At 34.5% G+C, this 19,015-nt stretch overlaps 1 protein-coding gene across 4 annotated transcripts in view; it reads left to right on the top strand.

Moving 5' to 3' along the window:
• The window catches only part of LOC126891999 (transient receptor potential cation channel subfamily A member 1), a 313,637-nt gene extending 295,308 nt beyond the window's left edge, over positions 1–18,329 (top strand). For all 4 annotated transcript variants that reach the window (XM_050661383.1, XM_050661382.1, XM_050661384.1 and 1 more), the window contains 2 exons: positions 3,722–3,881; positions 15,768–18,329. In XM_050661383.1, coding sequence (XP_050517340.1) covers positions 3,722–3,881; positions 15,768–16,051 — 444 coding nt within the window. In that variant the 3' untranslated portion in view covers positions 16,052–18,329. The remainder of the gene's footprint in view (positions 1–3,721; positions 3,882–15,767) is intronic.
• Positions 18,330–19,015: the final 686 nt, after the last annotated feature.

The following is a 19,015-nucleotide window of genomic DNA, read 5'->3' as shown; positions in this document are numbered from 1 at the left end:
CAAAAGGCATTTGATTGTGTAAGCTGGATAAATCTTTGGTCAATTTTAATAGAAATGGGCGCACCAATGCACCTGGTGACACTTATTAAAAATCTGTACCAGTCTAATATAGCGACAGTACGACTAGATCAGAAGTTCTCAAACCAATTCAAGACCGAGTGAGGTGTTAGACAAGGATGCGTGTTGTCACCTGACTTATTTAACATTTATAGTTAACATGTCATGAGGATGGTTTTAGAAGGATGGGCCGGTGAAGTAACAGTAGCTAGTAGGAAAATCTCCAATTTAAGATTTGCTGATGACACTACACTTATAGCAGCAAATGAGCAAGAAATGTTTGATCTTCTGCGAAAAGTTGAGTACGAAAGCAATAAAGTTGGTCTGAAAATCAATAAAGCTTAGACAAAAATAACGGTGGTCGACAGATTCGACACTATTCAACTGACTAACATGTTACAGGAATACCAGATAGTAAACACCTTTGTCTATCTCGGGTCTAGTATAACTAACGATGGTAACCGTGAAGCAGAAGTTCGAAGACGTATTGGGATGGCAAAAAATGCGATGAGTCGCCTAACTAAAGTTTGGAAAGCTCTCAAAATATCAAGATGAGACTGGTGAATGCCCTTGTATTCTCAATATTTCTATACGGAGCAGAGACTTGGACTCTTCGCGCATGCGAGCGCCAAAAAATTTATGCTTTTGAGATGTGGGGCTGGAGAAGAATGCTGCGCATACCTTGGACAAACGTTTCCATTCTAAACCAACTCAATATTAAAAAAAGGCTGTCCACAATATGTCTGCAACGAATTCTGCAGTTCTTTGGTCACGTGGTTCGCAGAGGCGACGACAGTTTGGAGAGATTAATTGTTTCTGGAAACGTTCCGGGGAGAAGATCAAGAGGACGATCACCAACTAGATGGTCTGACCAAATAAAGCATTCAGCTGGAAACTCATTCTGCGAAGCTCTTAGAGCAGCTGAAGATAGAGACCAATGGAGAAACATTGTTAGGAATATTGTAAGAAATCACGATCCTCGGTAATGGGGAAACAACAAGAGAGAGAGATATTAGAGTGATGTTTTATAAAAGTAAAAATGTACACTATTTTTATTCCGTTGCAATGCGAAGGCAAAACTGTCTTATTTTTCACTTATTATAGAGAGCGCAAACCAGCACTCTAAGTCGACGATTTTCGCCTATTGTTGAAGGCATCATCTGAGAGGCGTAGGTTTGCTGTTCTCTACCCCAAGTGACGAACCTCCGAGAGTTAAGTGCCAGCGCAAATTGATCCTAAGCGAACACAACCTGCGAACGTTTGTCATCGGCGTACAGTTTTCTGGTGTCATGGGACGCGTGACTCAATTCTCAGTTGCGGTTTTGTTCAGTTTTGTTTTCGAGATGGACGTAGACAAGCTAATAGAACTCGTTCGGAATTACTATTATTATAAACAACACTGATTGTGATTGGATTGTCGTTGCAAAAACTGCTTACCTATTACATATATTTATATCTTGTCTACATATTTTATTTTTAAGCATGAACAAGCCCGATATGATGACACTGACACATTTTATTTGAGGGTTGTGCGATATTCACAGATATGCTTAACGGTTTTTAATGATAATGTTGTGTAGATTTAAGAAATGAATGATATTTACAAATTTTTTATACCTACAGAAAAGGGATTACGCCATCATTTGTGACATTGTATTTCTAGGCCTGGATCCCGCGTACCAACAAGAAGTTGATTAATAGCAAGCTGAAAATTTGTTAATAGCTTAACGGTGGCTCGTCAGACAAACTTTGATGTACGGGAACACTGAAACAGGTGAAGTTTTAATTGTGGAACAGGTTAAAAATTTGGAACGTCAGACTACAAAAACGTTCCATATATTGTGTCGGACAGAACTTCCAATTGATTTGTTACCATTTCATTAAACTCTCATGGAAAAATTAGACTGGTGTTTATCACTAACTGGGCATTTTAATCAGTGAAACAGGAAGAACATGTCAAATACCAGGAATCATGTTGGTTAGTAATAGCAGTCTGATTTTTGAATGAGAGTTTAATGATAGGGTAACAAATCGATTGGTTGTTCTGTCCGACAAAATACATGGGACGTTTTCGTAATGTGACGTTCCAAATTTTTAAACTGTTCCACTATTAAACCTTCCCCTGTTCCAGTGTTCCTGTACATCAAAGTTTGTCCGAATAGACACCGTTAAGCTACTAACAAATTTTCAGTTTGCCGGATCCAGGTCTATAAAGTATGTTTTGCTTTTAAAATAAAAGGTGTCCTTCATTTTGTGTAGGTTCATTTAATAAAAATAAAAGTTAAGTTTCTGTAATACTTAAGAGGCGGCATTTCGAAGACTTGCATCATATTGAAAAGATGTACCGCACGGCTCTGTAGTTAGTGTGGCTTTTGCCAATAAATCAAAGTTATGCGTTTACAAGAGCATATTATTTGAAAAATAAGGAGTACCATACTGTGTCATAATTATAATCTCCTTTATACAGATCAAAAAATTGTTTAGTATGTATGTCTAAATCCACACAATCATTGGAAAATGATTCATGGTAAAAAATATCTATTAATGACACTGTTATCGACAAAGTCGATCAATTTTAAACTTGTCATCATATATTTATTAGACTTTTGTTTATCGTTAAAAATTAAATGATGGTTTTGAATTGTATTTTTTGTGTTATTTAATATTTTAGCAAAAACATAATCAGCAAAAGTCTTATTTAAAACATGCGAACCGTTTTTGCAATCACAATCAATGCAGTGTTTAACTTATGCTTGTTATTATAAAGGTATGTAGAAATAGAATACTCAGTGTAAGATATCTTTTTATGCACCCCGCTTATGATCAAATTCGATGTTTTCGAAAGTCATACCGCTACGACTACTAGGGACGTGTAAGATATTTGTAAAACGTTACTAGTTACATGTACGGAACTACCGTTTTTTAGTTGCCTACTCAATTCAGTACAAGGATCAGATACATCAGTATTTTGTAATCAGTATTTGTACTCAGTACCATTGAGAACCGGTATCAATAGTAACCGTTACACGTTTGCATTTATTTTGCCCGTCTCTATTCGTTACGGCGACAGCCGACGGTCGGGTTAGCTTGTGTTCAATATGCGGCACGCTAGAAAAATAACTAGACAGGTCACCCGTCCCACCGGCGCAGGTTGTGACTCGCTTAGGTTCAATATGCGCCGGAACTTCTCGCACTGCAACTGACGTTATGGACCGGAGGTTCGTCACTTAGGGCAGAGAACAACAAACCTACGCCTCTCTGATGATGCCTCCAACAAGAGGCGAAAATCGTCGATTTAGAGTGCTGGTTTCCGCTCTCTGTAATAAGTGAAAAATAAGACAGTTTTGTCTTAGCATTGCAACTGAATAAAAATGGTATACATTTTTATTTTTCTATTAGTATTACTCCTATAGAGTAACTAGGTCCATTTTCCGTTGGAATTTACCAAGCTGTAGACGGGGTTGTGAATTGCAACTTTTATAATTCCCTCTTGTCTTCACTGCAGCATCCATATAGCTTGCAATTTTTAGAAGCCATGGAGGTGTCACCAGAACAATGGTCCAATAAGTCTTTTAATTAAATATCTTTTAAAAATATTTTTAAATATTTTTTTAGGTTGAAAAACTTTGACTTTAATGTTATATAATTTATAAATATTTTTTAGGTTGTACTACATACAGAATTAGAAAGGAAACTACCAAAGTTTGTATTAGAAAAAGTTGACAAGATGGAAATTGTTGAATATCCCAATGATGCTAAGTCAAAAGGACGTTTTCTGGATGTGATTTTAAGAAAATGGTTTGGAAATCCTTTTTCTGATGATGGTCAGTATAAAATCATAAATACCTTTAATATTAGGGCAAGACTAATATTAAAGCTAATAATTATTATTACCTTAACCCATTAGCGCCCAGCGTTACCATATGGTAACGTAAAACACATGATTTTTAAAAATTCTGCAGTATGCCCATGGAATTAGTCAGCCACATATTTTGAGAACTATCGTTTCTAGGAATACTTCAGGCACCTATAAAACGTAACGGATCCGTAGTTTAGCTTTTTCTCAACCGTCGAGAGATAATCATATGACAGTGTGGTTTAAATTTTTAGAAAAAGATGGACGTCCGTTTTGCTTAAGCAATTTTTGATAGTCTTCAAGTAGCTATATTTGCATATTTTTAAAAAAACTCAGTTTATTATACCCCAACTTATTATAAATTGTTGTATTTTATCAACAATTAAATGAAGCGAATTCGGTAGGAATAGTCAAAGTACGCCGTTACCATATGGATGCGGTGGGCGCTTACGGAGTCATAATCTTATTTTTTTTCAGTCGTGGATTTTTGTAAGCAGAAGCGATAGTGTTACTGGTGCGATGGAAAGATAACTCTGTTGTTCCAATAGCATCTACGAGTTGTGATGGTTCAGCATTGGGCACGGTTAAAAGATTTTCTCATGAAGAAAAAGGCCACATTCAAGTAAGTCGGCCTCACTATATTGCTGAATACAACAAAATATGGTGGGTACCGACTGGATGGGTCAAGGTGTTTCAACCTACCGAGTAAAAAATGGTACTGGCAAATTGTAACATGGTTGTTGAATATTGCAGTCCATAATTCATGGCATTTATATAAAAAATATATATCCTTGCTATCGTTTAGGAGAGAATTGGCCCAAGTTCTTCTCGCAAGATATGGAAGTCGTCCCTTATATACAGGAAACCTAGTCTACATAGACAGAACTTGCCAGATCTTCGTTTTGATCGTCTCGACCATTTGTTACATCAAGCAGTAGCAGGCGATGTGCTGGAGACAGATGTACAACATCTGGACGAACAATGTGTAAAAAATGCAACGTTGGTTTGTGTGTTAATTGTTTTATAGGATACCAGACCAGACGATGAAAATATTCTCAAATAAATATTTTAAAAAATTAAAAATTTTGGTTTCAACGATCCTAAAAATTCCTTAAGCGCCCAGCGTTACCATATGGCAGGGGTGAGCCACATGTGGCTCTTTGAAGGATTATTTGTGGCTCTCAATAAAGGTACCTGAATTACTATTAATTTTTTTGTTTCAAAATGTCTTAAATTACTAACAACAAATATAAAAGACTAAGGGCCGGTTGTTCGAACGCTAATCAACAATGATCATTATCAAATAATTAATCAAGGGCGTCGCCAGAGAGGGGCAGGGGGGGGCAGCTGCCCCCCCCCTAGAGGTTAACGTGCTCTCCGGTCACCCTGATATTTAAAACGATAACTCTATCGTGCTGTACTACTTATCTATGACTTTGAGCGAAGAACTTCCGAAAGCAGCGGCAACACTGGTTCGCGAATGAAATCCTCTCCACTTCTCGACCTTCAGCGGATGAACGGAACGGGAACGGACCTGTTTTAGTTTTGTTACAGCCGCTTTCGCGTAGATATAAGTGAAGTGTGATTGATTTAAACGTGGTATTTGTGCCTTGTGGGATTTGTCTTACGTTACATTTTTTCAGTTGCAGTTTAACTTAAATACATGGATATCAGGAAGTTTTTTGGTAAGTATGGTATATATGTATATATATGTATTATATATGTATTTGCCGTATTCGGTGTATATGTATGTTGAATATATAGGAGGCAAAAAAATATCCTTCGGTCGGGAGGGAGATAAAAACAGGGGGATGGGTAGGTTTGTGAGAGCCCAAGGTATAAATTCAATTTATTTTTTCTTTGCAGAAACTTTGAAAAGAAAAAAACCTGAAGAAAGAAGTGAGAGTGACAGTAGTGACAGCGATGGACAAACTAGTCATAAAAAAGGGACGACAACAGCAGATTCTAATCTTCAGAATTTTGATAAAATCACCAGCAGTGTCACCAGTGCTAGTGCACGTTCTTGCAATAGTTCTGTGACTTCGCCTAAGCCAAGTTGCTCCAAAGGTATGGTTTTATTGGTCGGAGTTAAAGGATTAACGGTCGCATGAATTTTCACTCTCGGCAAAAAAAGGGGGTTTATATGTCTGTCTGTGCATCTGTCCGTATCTAAAGGTACGTTTTTACAGCGTTCATCGCCGAAAGATCGTCGCTGAAGCTAAGCGGTGATTGCGGTGTACTGCTTGTGTGGTTTGTTGGCGTGTTTCGTTGTTTCAGAGTTTTTTATTTGAGAGATTTTTAGCAGTTTGTGAAGTGAAGCTTGTTTTTATAAGTATGTCTCATTTAATAATTTCCTAATAAATGGTTGTTTATCACAATATTGTGATATAAGAAGTATCCTTCTTTTTGTTTTCTTTTAAATATTGCATGTTTTTCTAATCTTGGAGCACTTTACATTTCTAACATTTCTTCGTCCTCTATTTCCTCTGCTAGCAGCTATTTTACAAATAATCCAGTAAATTACGCTCCAGTAAAAACGTACCTTAAGCAAGCACAAGACGCAGCTACGTTCTATTCTTATTTCTCTCAGTAAGAAATAAGAAATAATATATGTATTTATTACAGATTTGGATGATGAGGTAGATGTGGATTCAACAATAGATGATAGCAATGAAAATGACGTCGGTCGATTTGTAGGTCGAGTTGCGACTTTATCAACCGAGCGGAAAAAAGAATTACTTGAAAACTGTTGGATACCACCTAAACAGTACGACTTTGCCCAAGATGCCCAGCATCAGCATCTAAAAAGAAAATTCAATCATTCCTGGTTGCAAATGTACTCACCATGGTTAGCATACTCCCGCCAACAAAAAGGAGCTTTTTGTAAATTCTGTACACTATTTCCACCCAATCTGAGCTCCGTTAGAGGTGTTTTAGGTTCATTCATTATAAGGCCGTTTTGTAAATTCAAAGATATTCATGAATATTGCAGAAAACACGCAGATACTCACTTTCATAAGACTGCATTGGAAGCAGCTAGGTTATTTCTTGCGAATATGCCGGTGGATGTGCAAATTAACAAATACTCTCAGGAAAGTCTTGAAAAAAATCGGAAAATTATAAGATCGATTATTTCCTGCATTGCTTTTTGCGGATCCCAAGACCTAGCATTAAGAGGGGCAAACTATGGTGATGGAATTCTGGAAGGTTTGTATAAGATGCGGATTGACGCAGGAGACACGACTTTAAAAAACCATCTTGAGTGTGGAAAAAAGAATGCAAGTTACCGATCGGTGGATATCCAGAATCAGATTATCAGTATTTGTGGAGATGTTATTAAGGCGGCTATAATCAAGAATGTGAAGAAATCGGAAGCATATAGTATCTTAGCAGATGAAACAGCGGATATATCTGGTAAGGAACAGCTCTCAGTTGGCATAAGATATTTTGATGAGGAAACCAGAAACATTGAAGAAGTATTCCTCGGATTTGCTGAGCTTACAGCTTTGGACGCAAAATCGATCGCCACGGCAATAGACGAATTTCTGACAAAAGAGGATCTCGATCCAGATAAATGCGTTGGTTTGGGATTCGACGGTTGTTCTACGATGTCTGGAAAAGAAGGTGGCGTTCAGGCTATTTTGCGTAAAAAATACAATAAAGCACTATTTTTTCATTGCTCGTCACATAAGCTCAACCTGGTTATCAATGACCTGAACGCTCTGCCTGACATCCGGAATACAGTTGGGACCATCAAAGATATAATTACATTTTTTCGTGAATCGGTTCTAAGAAGAAAATTAGTAGCCAATATTGCCAAGTTGTGCGAAACAAGATGGAGCGAGAAATACAAGAGCATCAGAGTTTTTAAAGAGAATTTTTGTGCTATAATGGAGGCACTAGAAACCCTGTCTCGAGATGGCAATAATGCGACAAGGAAACGTGCATATCAGCTCCATGCTGCAGCTTCCAAAGTTTCGTTTGTTTTTAGCCTTGTGTTGATAGCCAAATATTCCGCTCTTTTAGAACCCACTGTAAACGTGCTCCAATCAGTCTCTTTGGATGCGGTTCAGGCATCCCAGCATATTGGTCGTATTTTAAACCTAATCAAAAATCACCGTGAACAACCCGAAAAAGTTACAGAAGAAATTTTCAGAGATGCCACTACTATTGCGGAAAAAATTGGATTGGCGGAAGATATGAATTCAATACCCCGTACTGCTGAAAGACAACAACACCGTAGCAACCACACGGCAAAAAGCCCCTCAGAATTTTGGCGTAGGTCCATAACAATTCCTTATTTGGACTCAATTATAAATTCCCTTCAAATAAGGTTTTCTGAAGAAAATAGACCATCATTTACTTTAACAAAACTACATCCTGCGCAAATGAAAAACATTTCTTTGGAAGAACTTGAAGAAGGTTGCGAGGAATTCAAAAATTTTTACGGTCTTACAAATATTAAAAATGAGATAGAGCTTTGGAAAAAAATATGGGAGGAAAAACCAGAATCTATCAAACTGAGTATGAGTGTTGTGGAAATCCTTAAGGAAACGGAAGATTTTTTTCCTGAAATTAAGAAGGCTTTGAAAATCCTTGTTGCTTTACCTTGTACGACTTGTACAGTTGAAAGGTCATTTAGTAGCCTTAGGAGAATCAAAACCTGGTTGAGGAGCACCATGTCTGAAGCTCGACTCAATGGCCTCGCTATGATGAGTGTACACAGGCAACATATTTTCAAAAACTTAAACGATTTCGTCAACAAAGTGACCAACGAATTCGCAAAGAACCCTAGAAGATTATGTTTTAATTGATTTTATATATAGATATTTTGTTAGTTTTCTATTTTTTTTATTAAAACATTTCTTTTTTGATATTTCTCTTTTATGGTGCCCCCCCCTAGCTTACCGGCTGGCGACGCCCTTGTAATTAATTACTGTCAATGTCAATTGTTAAAACATAATTAATTACAATTCTGAGACTATAATCAATTAATATAACAATAATTATTAACATAATTAATAATAAATCTCATAATTGTAATTAATTATGTTTTCAGCAACCCAAACAACGTTGACATTGACAGTTTTGGTGACAGTAATTAAATATTTGATAATGATCATTGTTGATTAGCGTTCGAACAACCGGCCCTTAGTGTAACATCAGGACTTCGACAAGGAAACCCCTTATCACTGTTGCTATTCAATTTGTCCTTAGAATACTTAGAATATGTAATAAGTAAAATATAATCTCAACTGACACAAGGATTTGCGAATTGAGGATCAAAACTATTGTTGACCTTTCCTGATGCTATAGGTGCAGTCGCTCATTCTACAAGAGACGTAGGTACGTGAGAGAGGTGTTTTCACAACTCGAGGAAGAAACAGGTAGTCGGGGCCTTCGAATAAATGAAGGGACGACGAAATACATGCTAGTAACCAAAAATCCAAGACCAAGAGTTAGGCAGAATATAACTATTAATGGCCACAACTTCGAAGTAGTAAAAAAGTTTAAATAGTTGGAGGCGGTAATAACAGATGATAGCCACATATAAAAAGGTCTCAGCAAGGATGGCTGCTTGGAATAAAGCATTATACTCCCTATCATCATTATTAAGATCTAATCTGCTAGAAAGACAATATAAATTAAGACTGTACAGCCAATTTTTCGCCCAATTGTTACATATTATGGAAGTGAAACATGGACTCTACATCAGCAGGAAATAAGTAAACTGCTGGTGTTTGAAAGCAAAGTTTTCAAAATTACATATATTTGGCCCTCAAAGAGATGAATTGACAGGAGAGTGGAGAAGGCGCCGCAAATCTGAATTGGTGACTGTGTATGGTACTGAAAACATCGTCAGACATATAAAAGCTAAGATAAGATGGACAGAGTGTTAAAGACATGGTTTTTTGAGAGACGATAGAAGATCAGTAGGCCGGCCCAGAAAAAGATGGAAGGATGATGAAGAATCGAAGTATCCTGAATGAGTAAAGGCTGCTTGTAGAATTATTTGCATATTTGAAACAACGACGTGAACCATTTTATTTCACTTTAAAAATCGTGAAATCCAAACAGTGAGAGAAAAATGTAATACATTTTTTACACTTTTTGGTGTAAAAAACAGGTACACAGGTAATTGTTTAATTGCGGCTCGCGAAAAATTTCAAATTTTGACAAATGGCTCGGACTATCAAGGATCTTGGCCACCCCTGCCATATGGTAACACCATATAATTTTTTTAAAAAAGACAGGAAACCGAAAAACTTGTTTTTTTGGATTAAATTATTAACATTTTCATCGAATTAACCCTAAAAGTAAAGATTTTTAAATAAAAAAAAACTTGGGCGTTAATGGAACATCCATAAACTACGTCGTAGCGAAGAGCGAAGAGGGCATGGGTGTACATCCAACGTCAATTGTTCTATTTCAATTTGTTGCTATTGTCTCTATAAATATAATTTAATCATTCTTGCTGTGAGTTGCAATTATTGCCACGTCGACATATCGAAGGGTAGTATTAACGACCACGCGCCAACTCGCAACTTTTAATGACAAACATTTCCAAATTAAAATGTACACCGGTCAATTCGTAACTTTTCTACTACCTGAACCTGCCAACTCGAAAATCTAATACCTCAGGTAGTTAGGTTAAAACGCAAGAAATAAATTTGAACAGGGGCCCTATCGCAAATGTATACCTTTCATTAATGTTTATTGATAAACAAAGCTCCAATTTTATTTTACTTCAACTCATTTTAAAGCTAATTCAATAAACTAATCGGTTCTTTTTTAATTTTTTTGGTAGAATGTGGTAACTTATAGACGAAAATTCTTAAAATCGGCTATTTTTCATTTAAATTGTCAATAAATAAATCAATTGAAAAAAAATTGGTCAGATTTAGATAAATTTTGTTATTCTATCCATATAGAAATTAAAACAATTGTTACATAATTATAGTAGTTACACTGAGTGTCATAAGAACCGTGTATTTTTACTCATTTCTTTGGGATATTTTACGTAAAATCGAGATATAAGTTTTATTTTTACATAAGTTATTAACGTTTAACTGACTTAATTTATAGTTTTATATGCAACAATTAAGTATAGCAAGATTTATAAAATCATCATCATCATCATCATTCTCTTTGCCTTATCCCTATGCGGGGTCGGCTTCCCTAATTGCATTTCTCCACACAATTCTATCTTGGGTCATATCAATGTTAACCCCCTTTACCAACATGTCCTGCCTTATCGTCTCTCTCCAGGTCTTCTTTGGTCTTCCTCTCCTACTCCTTCCAGGAATCTGCACTTCAGTTATTCTTTGTATTGGGTGATTAACGTCTCGAAGTTGAACATGACCAAACCATCTTAACCTATGCTCTCTCATTTTGGCATCAATTGGTGCCAAACCTACACTTCCCCTAATATACTTATTTCTAATTTTATCCTTCTTTGTCACTCCACTCATCCATCTAAGCATTCTCATTTCCGCCACATGCATTCGTTGTTCCTCTTTCTTTTTCACTGCCCAACATTCAGTTCCGTACATCGTTCCGTCTTATGGCTGTTTTATAGAATTTTCCCTTCAGCTTCATTGGAATTTTTCTGTCACACAACACACCACTCGCTTCTTTCCACTTCATCCATCCAGCCCTAATTCTACTGCATGCATCTCCATCTATTTCTCCATTACTCTGTAATACCGATCCTAGGTACTTAAAACTATTGCTTTTCACAATCATTTCACCATCCAAAGATACCATTTTATTTGTAATAGCTCCATCTTTAAATGAACATTCCAAATACTCTGTTTTTGTCCTACTAAGTTTTAAACCTTTTTCCTCCAGAGCTTGTCTTCACTGTTCCAGTTTTTGTTCTAAGTCTCTTTCACTATTTCCTACTAACACGACATCATCAGCATACATTAAGCACCATGTAATGTTACCCTGTAGTTTCGCTGTTATCTGGTCCAAAACTAATGAGAATAAATACGGACTAAGCACAGAGCCTTGGTGCAATCCTACTTTCACATGAAATTTATCAGTCTCTCCCACACCTGTCCTAACACTAGTCGTTACTCCCTCATACATATCCCTCACAATCTTTACATATTCACCAGGGACTCCTTTCTTATTGAGTGCCCACCACAGAATCTCTCGAGGAACTCTATTATATGCTTTCTCAAGATCAATGAATACCATATGAGCGTTTGTTTCTTTACTCCTGTATTTTTCCATCAACTGCCTTATAATGAAAATTGCATCTGTTGTTGATCTACCCTGCATAAAGCCAAATTGATTCTCGGATATTTCGGTCTCTTCACGTATCCGTCTATCAATAATGACTCTTTCCCATATTTTCATGGTGTGGCTAAGCAGGTTTATAGCCCCGTAGTTTGTACATTGTTGTATATCTCCCTTGTTTTTGTAAACAGGTACCAGTATACTGCTTCTCCATTCGTCTGGATTTATAAAAGATTTATAAAACCTTGTTTAAATTACATGCACTAAAATGCGGTTATCTTAAATTTTGTTTTAAATGTTCTTACTGGTAGACAAAAAATAGCAAAAATATTCATTTTTGACATCAAATTGTTGATAACCAACATAAGTGTTTGTTACTACTCAAAATATTTAAAAAAACTTACCGTCAGTCAGTATAACAGGTTGCCTTGCAACCAGATGCAGAACAGTACCATAAATGTTTTCCACTCTTTAGCATTTTCTTTAAGTGAAATTTTAAATTATTTACCACCAATAACTTACACCCACGTTCACTCATTACGAAATCTGTTACAAGAATTTCAGCCATTTTCACAAAATTTATTTGGATTTTCTCTAGTAACTCTTCCAAGAGCCAATACATAAATGATGAATACCTTTTACACCACCTTCAAATAGGGTAATTTATACAGGTACATACCTGGAATACCGGTATTAGATTATCAACATTAGGTACTTAAAAAATGAAAATTAAAAATTCACCGATAGTTAGTGGGTTATCGAAAAATTATCTGCGCGCCAGAGTTGCCAGTTGGCCTGTAATTAAGATGGAGGATTAAAATAGTTACGAATTCACCGGGACCCGTATTAACAATCCAAATTGTTTACGTCGTAATTTATGGATGTTCCTTATGAATTCTGTTATGCACAGTATTAGTAGGTACCTATATAGTAGGCTTTGTTTACCTTTTGCTTAAGATAATCTTATAGGTTTTTGATTACTTAAATATTTCTTTACAGTTCTTCCTCTTGAGTTAGAGTTGCTGAGTGTTGGAAGCGCAGATTTTTCTGAGATTTTGTCCTTTTCAATATATTCAATTTTTATTCAGTTTTATTGCGACATTGGTCGATAATTCTATTATGGTACAGAATATCTAAAGAAAGGAACTATCGACCAAGGTTACACTAAGAACTCATCCTATAGGGTGCGCCAAACCTCTGGTCTTCTTTGATTACGGCTAAACTATGAGATATACAAAAAAATGTTTATAACAAAACTAATGTGTATCAAAGAGGTCTATAATTTAAAATTATTTTTAATTATACAGGGAGAGTCAGAACGACGGTATGAACCAAAGTTGTATTTTTTTAAATGGAACACCCTGTATATTAAATCATTTTTGAATATATTATTTAAAAATATGAAAAATTTGTATAAGGTCTTATAGGCCTAAAGTTAATAATTTTCGAAATATTTACATTTTTATTGAGAAAAATGGTAATATTTTATAGGGTTGTGGATTATGTTTCCAAGGAAATAAAAATTTAGGTGATAGGTCAAAGTTTTTAAAATATAGTGTTATATTTAAATAATTTAATATTTTTTACTTTTAGCCATAAAATATACAGTGTGATCACTATTTGCAAATACAAAATTTTCTCATTTTTTTTAAATGGGACACCCTGTATATTAGTTTTGCGTTTTGTAGTAAATATTACAACCTTTCTTTTGGTATAAGGTTGTATGTACCTAGCATGTTTCGTTTTGTAGATATTTTAAAAAAACTATAGATTTTACGTGTTTGCGGATTTTTTATTTAATTTTTTTTTTTGCAAAAAAAATAATTATAATTTGGTTTTAGAAACATACACTAAAATATAAAATATGAAAATAAAAACGTAATTAAAGATTAAAATAAATCGTATGCTAGTACAACTCAATTGAATTTAATAACTTTAAATTATTTTACAAAAAATATTTTACCATATTAATGAATGCATAAAATAGTTACTAAATTAAATAAACAACCAAATTTTAAATCAACCATAGTAATTTTTCTACTACAGCAACTTTCCTGTACCAAATTAATTGTTAGTTAAATTGTATTTAGTTAAACTTTTAAATTTACTTACATACATCTTGAGAATATAAAAATTATTATAAAGTATGCTTTGAAACAAATGAATGTTAAATGTATCATCCAAATTATTTATTAATATAAATAGTATTTACTGGTGTCACAAAAACTGGTAATACTTTTGTAGTTGAAATTTTGTAACAATTTTTTATATTTTAAATTTTAATTTTTTAACCGAAAAATGTTTGGATATGACATTTGTTTTGGGCGAAACCATTAGAAATTATTACCAGCTTTTGTGACACGAGTAGGTACATAGATACTATTTACTTCTTAATATACTTCCATAACGTTCATTTGTTTCAAAGCATACTTTATACGTTCTCAAGATGTAGGTAAATTAAAAAGTTATTAACTGATCTTACTCGTAAATACAATATAACTAACAATTAATTTGGTACAGGAAAGTTGCTGCGGTAGAAGAATTACTACGATTGATTTAAAATTTGGTTGTTTATTTAATTTAGTAACTAATTTATGTATTCATTAATAAGGTAAAATATTTTTTGTAAAATAATTTAAAGTTATTAAATTCAATTGAATTGTACTATTATAAATATATTTTATATTTTAGTGTATGTTTCTAAAACCAGATTATAATTATTTTTTTTGCAAAAAAATTTTTAAATAAAAAATCCGCAAAAACGTAAAATCTATAGTTTTTTTAAAATATCTACAAAACGAAACATGCTAGGTACATACAACCTTATACCAAAAGAAAGGTTGTAATATTTACTACCAAACGCCAAACTAATATACAGGGTGTCCCATTTAAAAAAAATGAAAAAATTTTGTATTTGCAAATAGTGATCACACTGTATATTTTATGGCTAAAAGTAAAAAATATTAAATTATTTAAAAATAACACTATATTTTAAAAACTTTGACCTATCACCTAAATTTTTATTTCCTTGGAAACATAATCCACAACCCTATAAATATTACCATTTTTCTCAATAAAAATGTAAATATTTTGAAAATTATTAACTTTAGGCCTATAAGACCTTATACAAATTTTTCATATTTTTAAATAATATATTCAAAAATGATTTAATATACAGGGTGTTCCATTTAAAAAAATACAACTTTGGTTCATACCGTCGTTCTGACTCACCCTGTATAATTGAAAATAATTTTAAATTATAGACCTCTTTGATACACATTAGTTTTGTTATAAACATTTTTTTGTATATCTCATAGTTTAGCCGTAATCAAAGAAGACCAGAGGTTTGGCGCACCCTGTATATATAACCGCTTCTATAGCGTTCTACGCCTTCCAGTACCCAATGGCCAAGCCTGTCGATCTAGCCAGTCTCTTTCTTGAAGATTTCTTTCTGACATGGCTTTTGTAATTCCTTGTTTCCAGGAGGTCGGTGGCCTTCCTCTTTTCTGTTTTTCTGGCAATCCTAGAACTCATCCTATATAATATTATTATGAATCTGTGACAGGTATTTGGTGTAACAAACTTATTTATTTCTTTCTATTTTTAGCCGGAGTAGACATAGCTATGGATAACACCGAAGACTACATAGTAGCAGAATTGGATAAGACAAAACGTAAGCTGAAAAACATCACCAAGGCATTGGAAACACAGCAGCAGTTCCTGCGCCTCATCGTTCAGAAAATGGAAATAAAGACTGAAGCGGACGACGTGGACGAAGGTGTGTCCTCTAGTAACTTGGGCTCAAGCAACGCCTGTGCGAGCAAGTGGACCTCTCCGAAAATTCGAAAAAAATTAAGATCTGTCATAAGTTTTAATAAGGGTACTTCTTAAAGATTGTGGCGAGATAAAATGGCATTTTGTATGAAATAGAGGATATTTAGTATTGAGGGTCATAAATTTAGATCACAATGTTACTTTTCAGTTCATCATCACGGCATCTACACTCTAAGAGGAATGGTTGCCGCCCTCTTTGGGCTCTTCCGATTCATTAAAGTACAAGAGCAAGGTTTGTGGCTCAGCTACAACTTTGATTTGTATAGAAGGTATGCTGACATCATCATCCAGCCTTCTGCATCCAAAGTTGAACATAGGCCTCCCCTAATTTCTTCCAGTTTTGTCGATCTTGGGCTTTCTGCAACCAATTCCCAGCAATCCTTTTGACGTCGTCTGTCCATCGTGTAGGTGGTCTACCTCTACTTCTTCTGTCTTCTCTTGGTCTCCACTCTGTAATTTTTTTGGTCCACATCCCGTCCTTCATTCTGGCTACATGGTCTGTCCAATTCCACTTCAGCCATGCTACTCGCTCTATGACATCTGTGGCGCCTGTCCTTCCTGTGAAGAAGATGTAAAGGCGATAAAAGTTTTTGACTGAAGGAGAGTGGTGGGATGAAGAACCAGAGGGAAATCTAAACTAAGGTACCTGGACACTTGAATAACGTCATAATATTTATTAAGTTAAGGGGTGGAAAACAATTGTCCAAGACAGGGAACAATGGAGGATATTCTAAAGAAAGCGTTGGCTCATATAACGAGCTTTAATTCTATTGATGATTGCGTTTATGATAATTGAAGACCTTGAGACCAGAAGGGAGCATGCCACCAAACAATATTTTGGAGAAAACATCATTTTAAACTTATTTTCAAATCCTGAATTCCAATTTTTAAATTTTTCTTGGTAGTAAGGCCCATAATCGTTTGGAAATATGATATTAAATACACAATAAAAGTAACACAAATGTTTATTTAACGGTTTTTGAGTTTTTTAATATTTTTTGAAAAAATATGAGGCTTATCCCCTTTTGTATAAAAAATTATATTCTAAAATATGAACATAAAATGCAACAATAAAATAATTCAGTCGTCAAAATTTTCAGTATCTGAAAAGTCGTCCAAATGTTCAATGTCTTCCAGTGGTTCATTATTCTCAATATCTGGTAGAATCTGTTGGCAAGCACCAATTTCTGCCTACACTGTTTTTTGCAACCGCAAGGTGCACCTAATTTTTTTGGTTATATTTTCTTCCCTTTTGTATTTATATACATATTCGTAAACTAGATTTTTTTTAGTCTTGCGCTTAATTTTTTATGTCGTTGGGTATCCTTGTGTCTCCATCTAGAAGGCGCCTTATTTTCTGGAGTTGGCAAGAGGACTCGAGAAGTCTGTGGGGTATAAACCTATTCATTTTCCTACAATAAAGTAGGTATTTTACTAAAAAGGGATAAGCCACAAAAAACCTTTAGAACAATCCTAATATTTTTAGGTTCGAAAAATATAACATAAGGGGACAAGCCACACATTTAATAAACTTACTGTCCCTGAGTTTATATTTTCCCAATCGCTGCTACTTCCGGATACTGTATAGTATTTGTCATCTTCGCTTTTATTTAAAAACGGATCTTGGTCACTGTGTTCAGAATCAAACTCAGAAAAGTCTATTTTCCGTTTACATGCACGGGAATGTTCCGCCTCCATGTTGATTACTACTGTGGCTTGTCTCCTTCTGTTGCAATATAAAGTAATGGCGACACAACGGGACTTAACTACAGCGGCGCCATCTATGAGAAAACTACTGAAATTTTCTGTTTGGGACATTAATATGGTCTTAAAGTGTGCGATTTCTACTTTTTCTAACTCATTTTTGAAGAAATTGTGGCTTGTCCCCTTCTGGTCCCAAGGTCTTCAATTTTACTAATTATCTTTCATTTTTTGTACTTATTGGCATATTTTTTGCCAATCTGCAAATCGTTATTGTTTTGTTCTCATATTTATACAGGTAGCAATCTTGGCTGAATTTTTAAGTGGTTTATGCGTTTTTTCTGATGTTGAGCGAAACAAAAATTTAACTCTTATAGGTATCTACTCAAAACCTTCAAGATAAGCCTCAATTTCATACACACTTGCTGTAAAGTTGTTGTACCTGTCCGTTCTAGTCATAGAGTCTATAAAAAGTTAAGATAAATTAAAATAGATGTATTCTTAAGTGTGACAAGATATATTGCATGAATTTAATCAATGTGCAGGTATTAAAATTCAAATTTTTAATTTTTGTATATTGACAAAAAAAGCACTCGCGTCAATTTTCAAAAATAAATAAATATGTTCTTCACAATTTATTGTATTTCTGAACCTTTACCCAAAAGTTTTTATAAAATTTTTCCTCATTAACACAATTTAAAGTAACGACGAACCCAAGCGATTTCAAATAAATAAATATTAAAAAATAAAATCTTTGGATATTTCTTAATTCGGAAACAGATTCTCTCTTATACCTATTCCCTATCCTTCTAAAACGCCAGGAATAAAGGGTGATGAATGTAGATACATGGGGAGTCTATACGGGGTGAGGCAGATAACTGGCCTATTAGAAATATCTCGAGAACTAAAGGCAACAGAATCATGCAAATTGGAATACAGAGGTTTTGAAGGATGATCTATTAAATGAAAATATTTTCATCTCTTTGCAACTTCCGGTTATACCGGAAGTGGCTTATAACTTCGTTTTTTTTAATGGGACACCCTGTATATTCTTACATTTTTGGATTCTCTTCGATATCTTCTTTCTTAAAATATGAGGATTTGTAACGTTATACAGGGTATTTTGAAAAATAATTACGTTTTTTTTTATTAATTTCGGAGCACTATTCACACCCTAGTAGAATAGGGATGTTCACAAAAAATTAAAAAGTCATTTCAAACATGTAAAACGATTAAGAAACACCCTAGGAATAATTGTCCAAAATTTCAACAAAATTGAAAAAGCCTTTCTATAAAAAATCTTTATTAGAAATCTAGCAT

The sequence above is a fragment of the Diabrotica virgifera genome, chromosome 9 (assembly GCF_917563875.1).
Source record: "Diabrotica virgifera virgifera chromosome 9, PGI_DIABVI_V3a".
Lineage (NCBI taxonomy): Eukaryota > Metazoa > Arthropoda > Insecta > Coleoptera > Chrysomelidae > Diabrotica > Diabrotica virgifera.
Note: the sequence above shows the minus strand (reverse complement) of the source record. Positions and strands in the feature narration are given on the sequence as shown.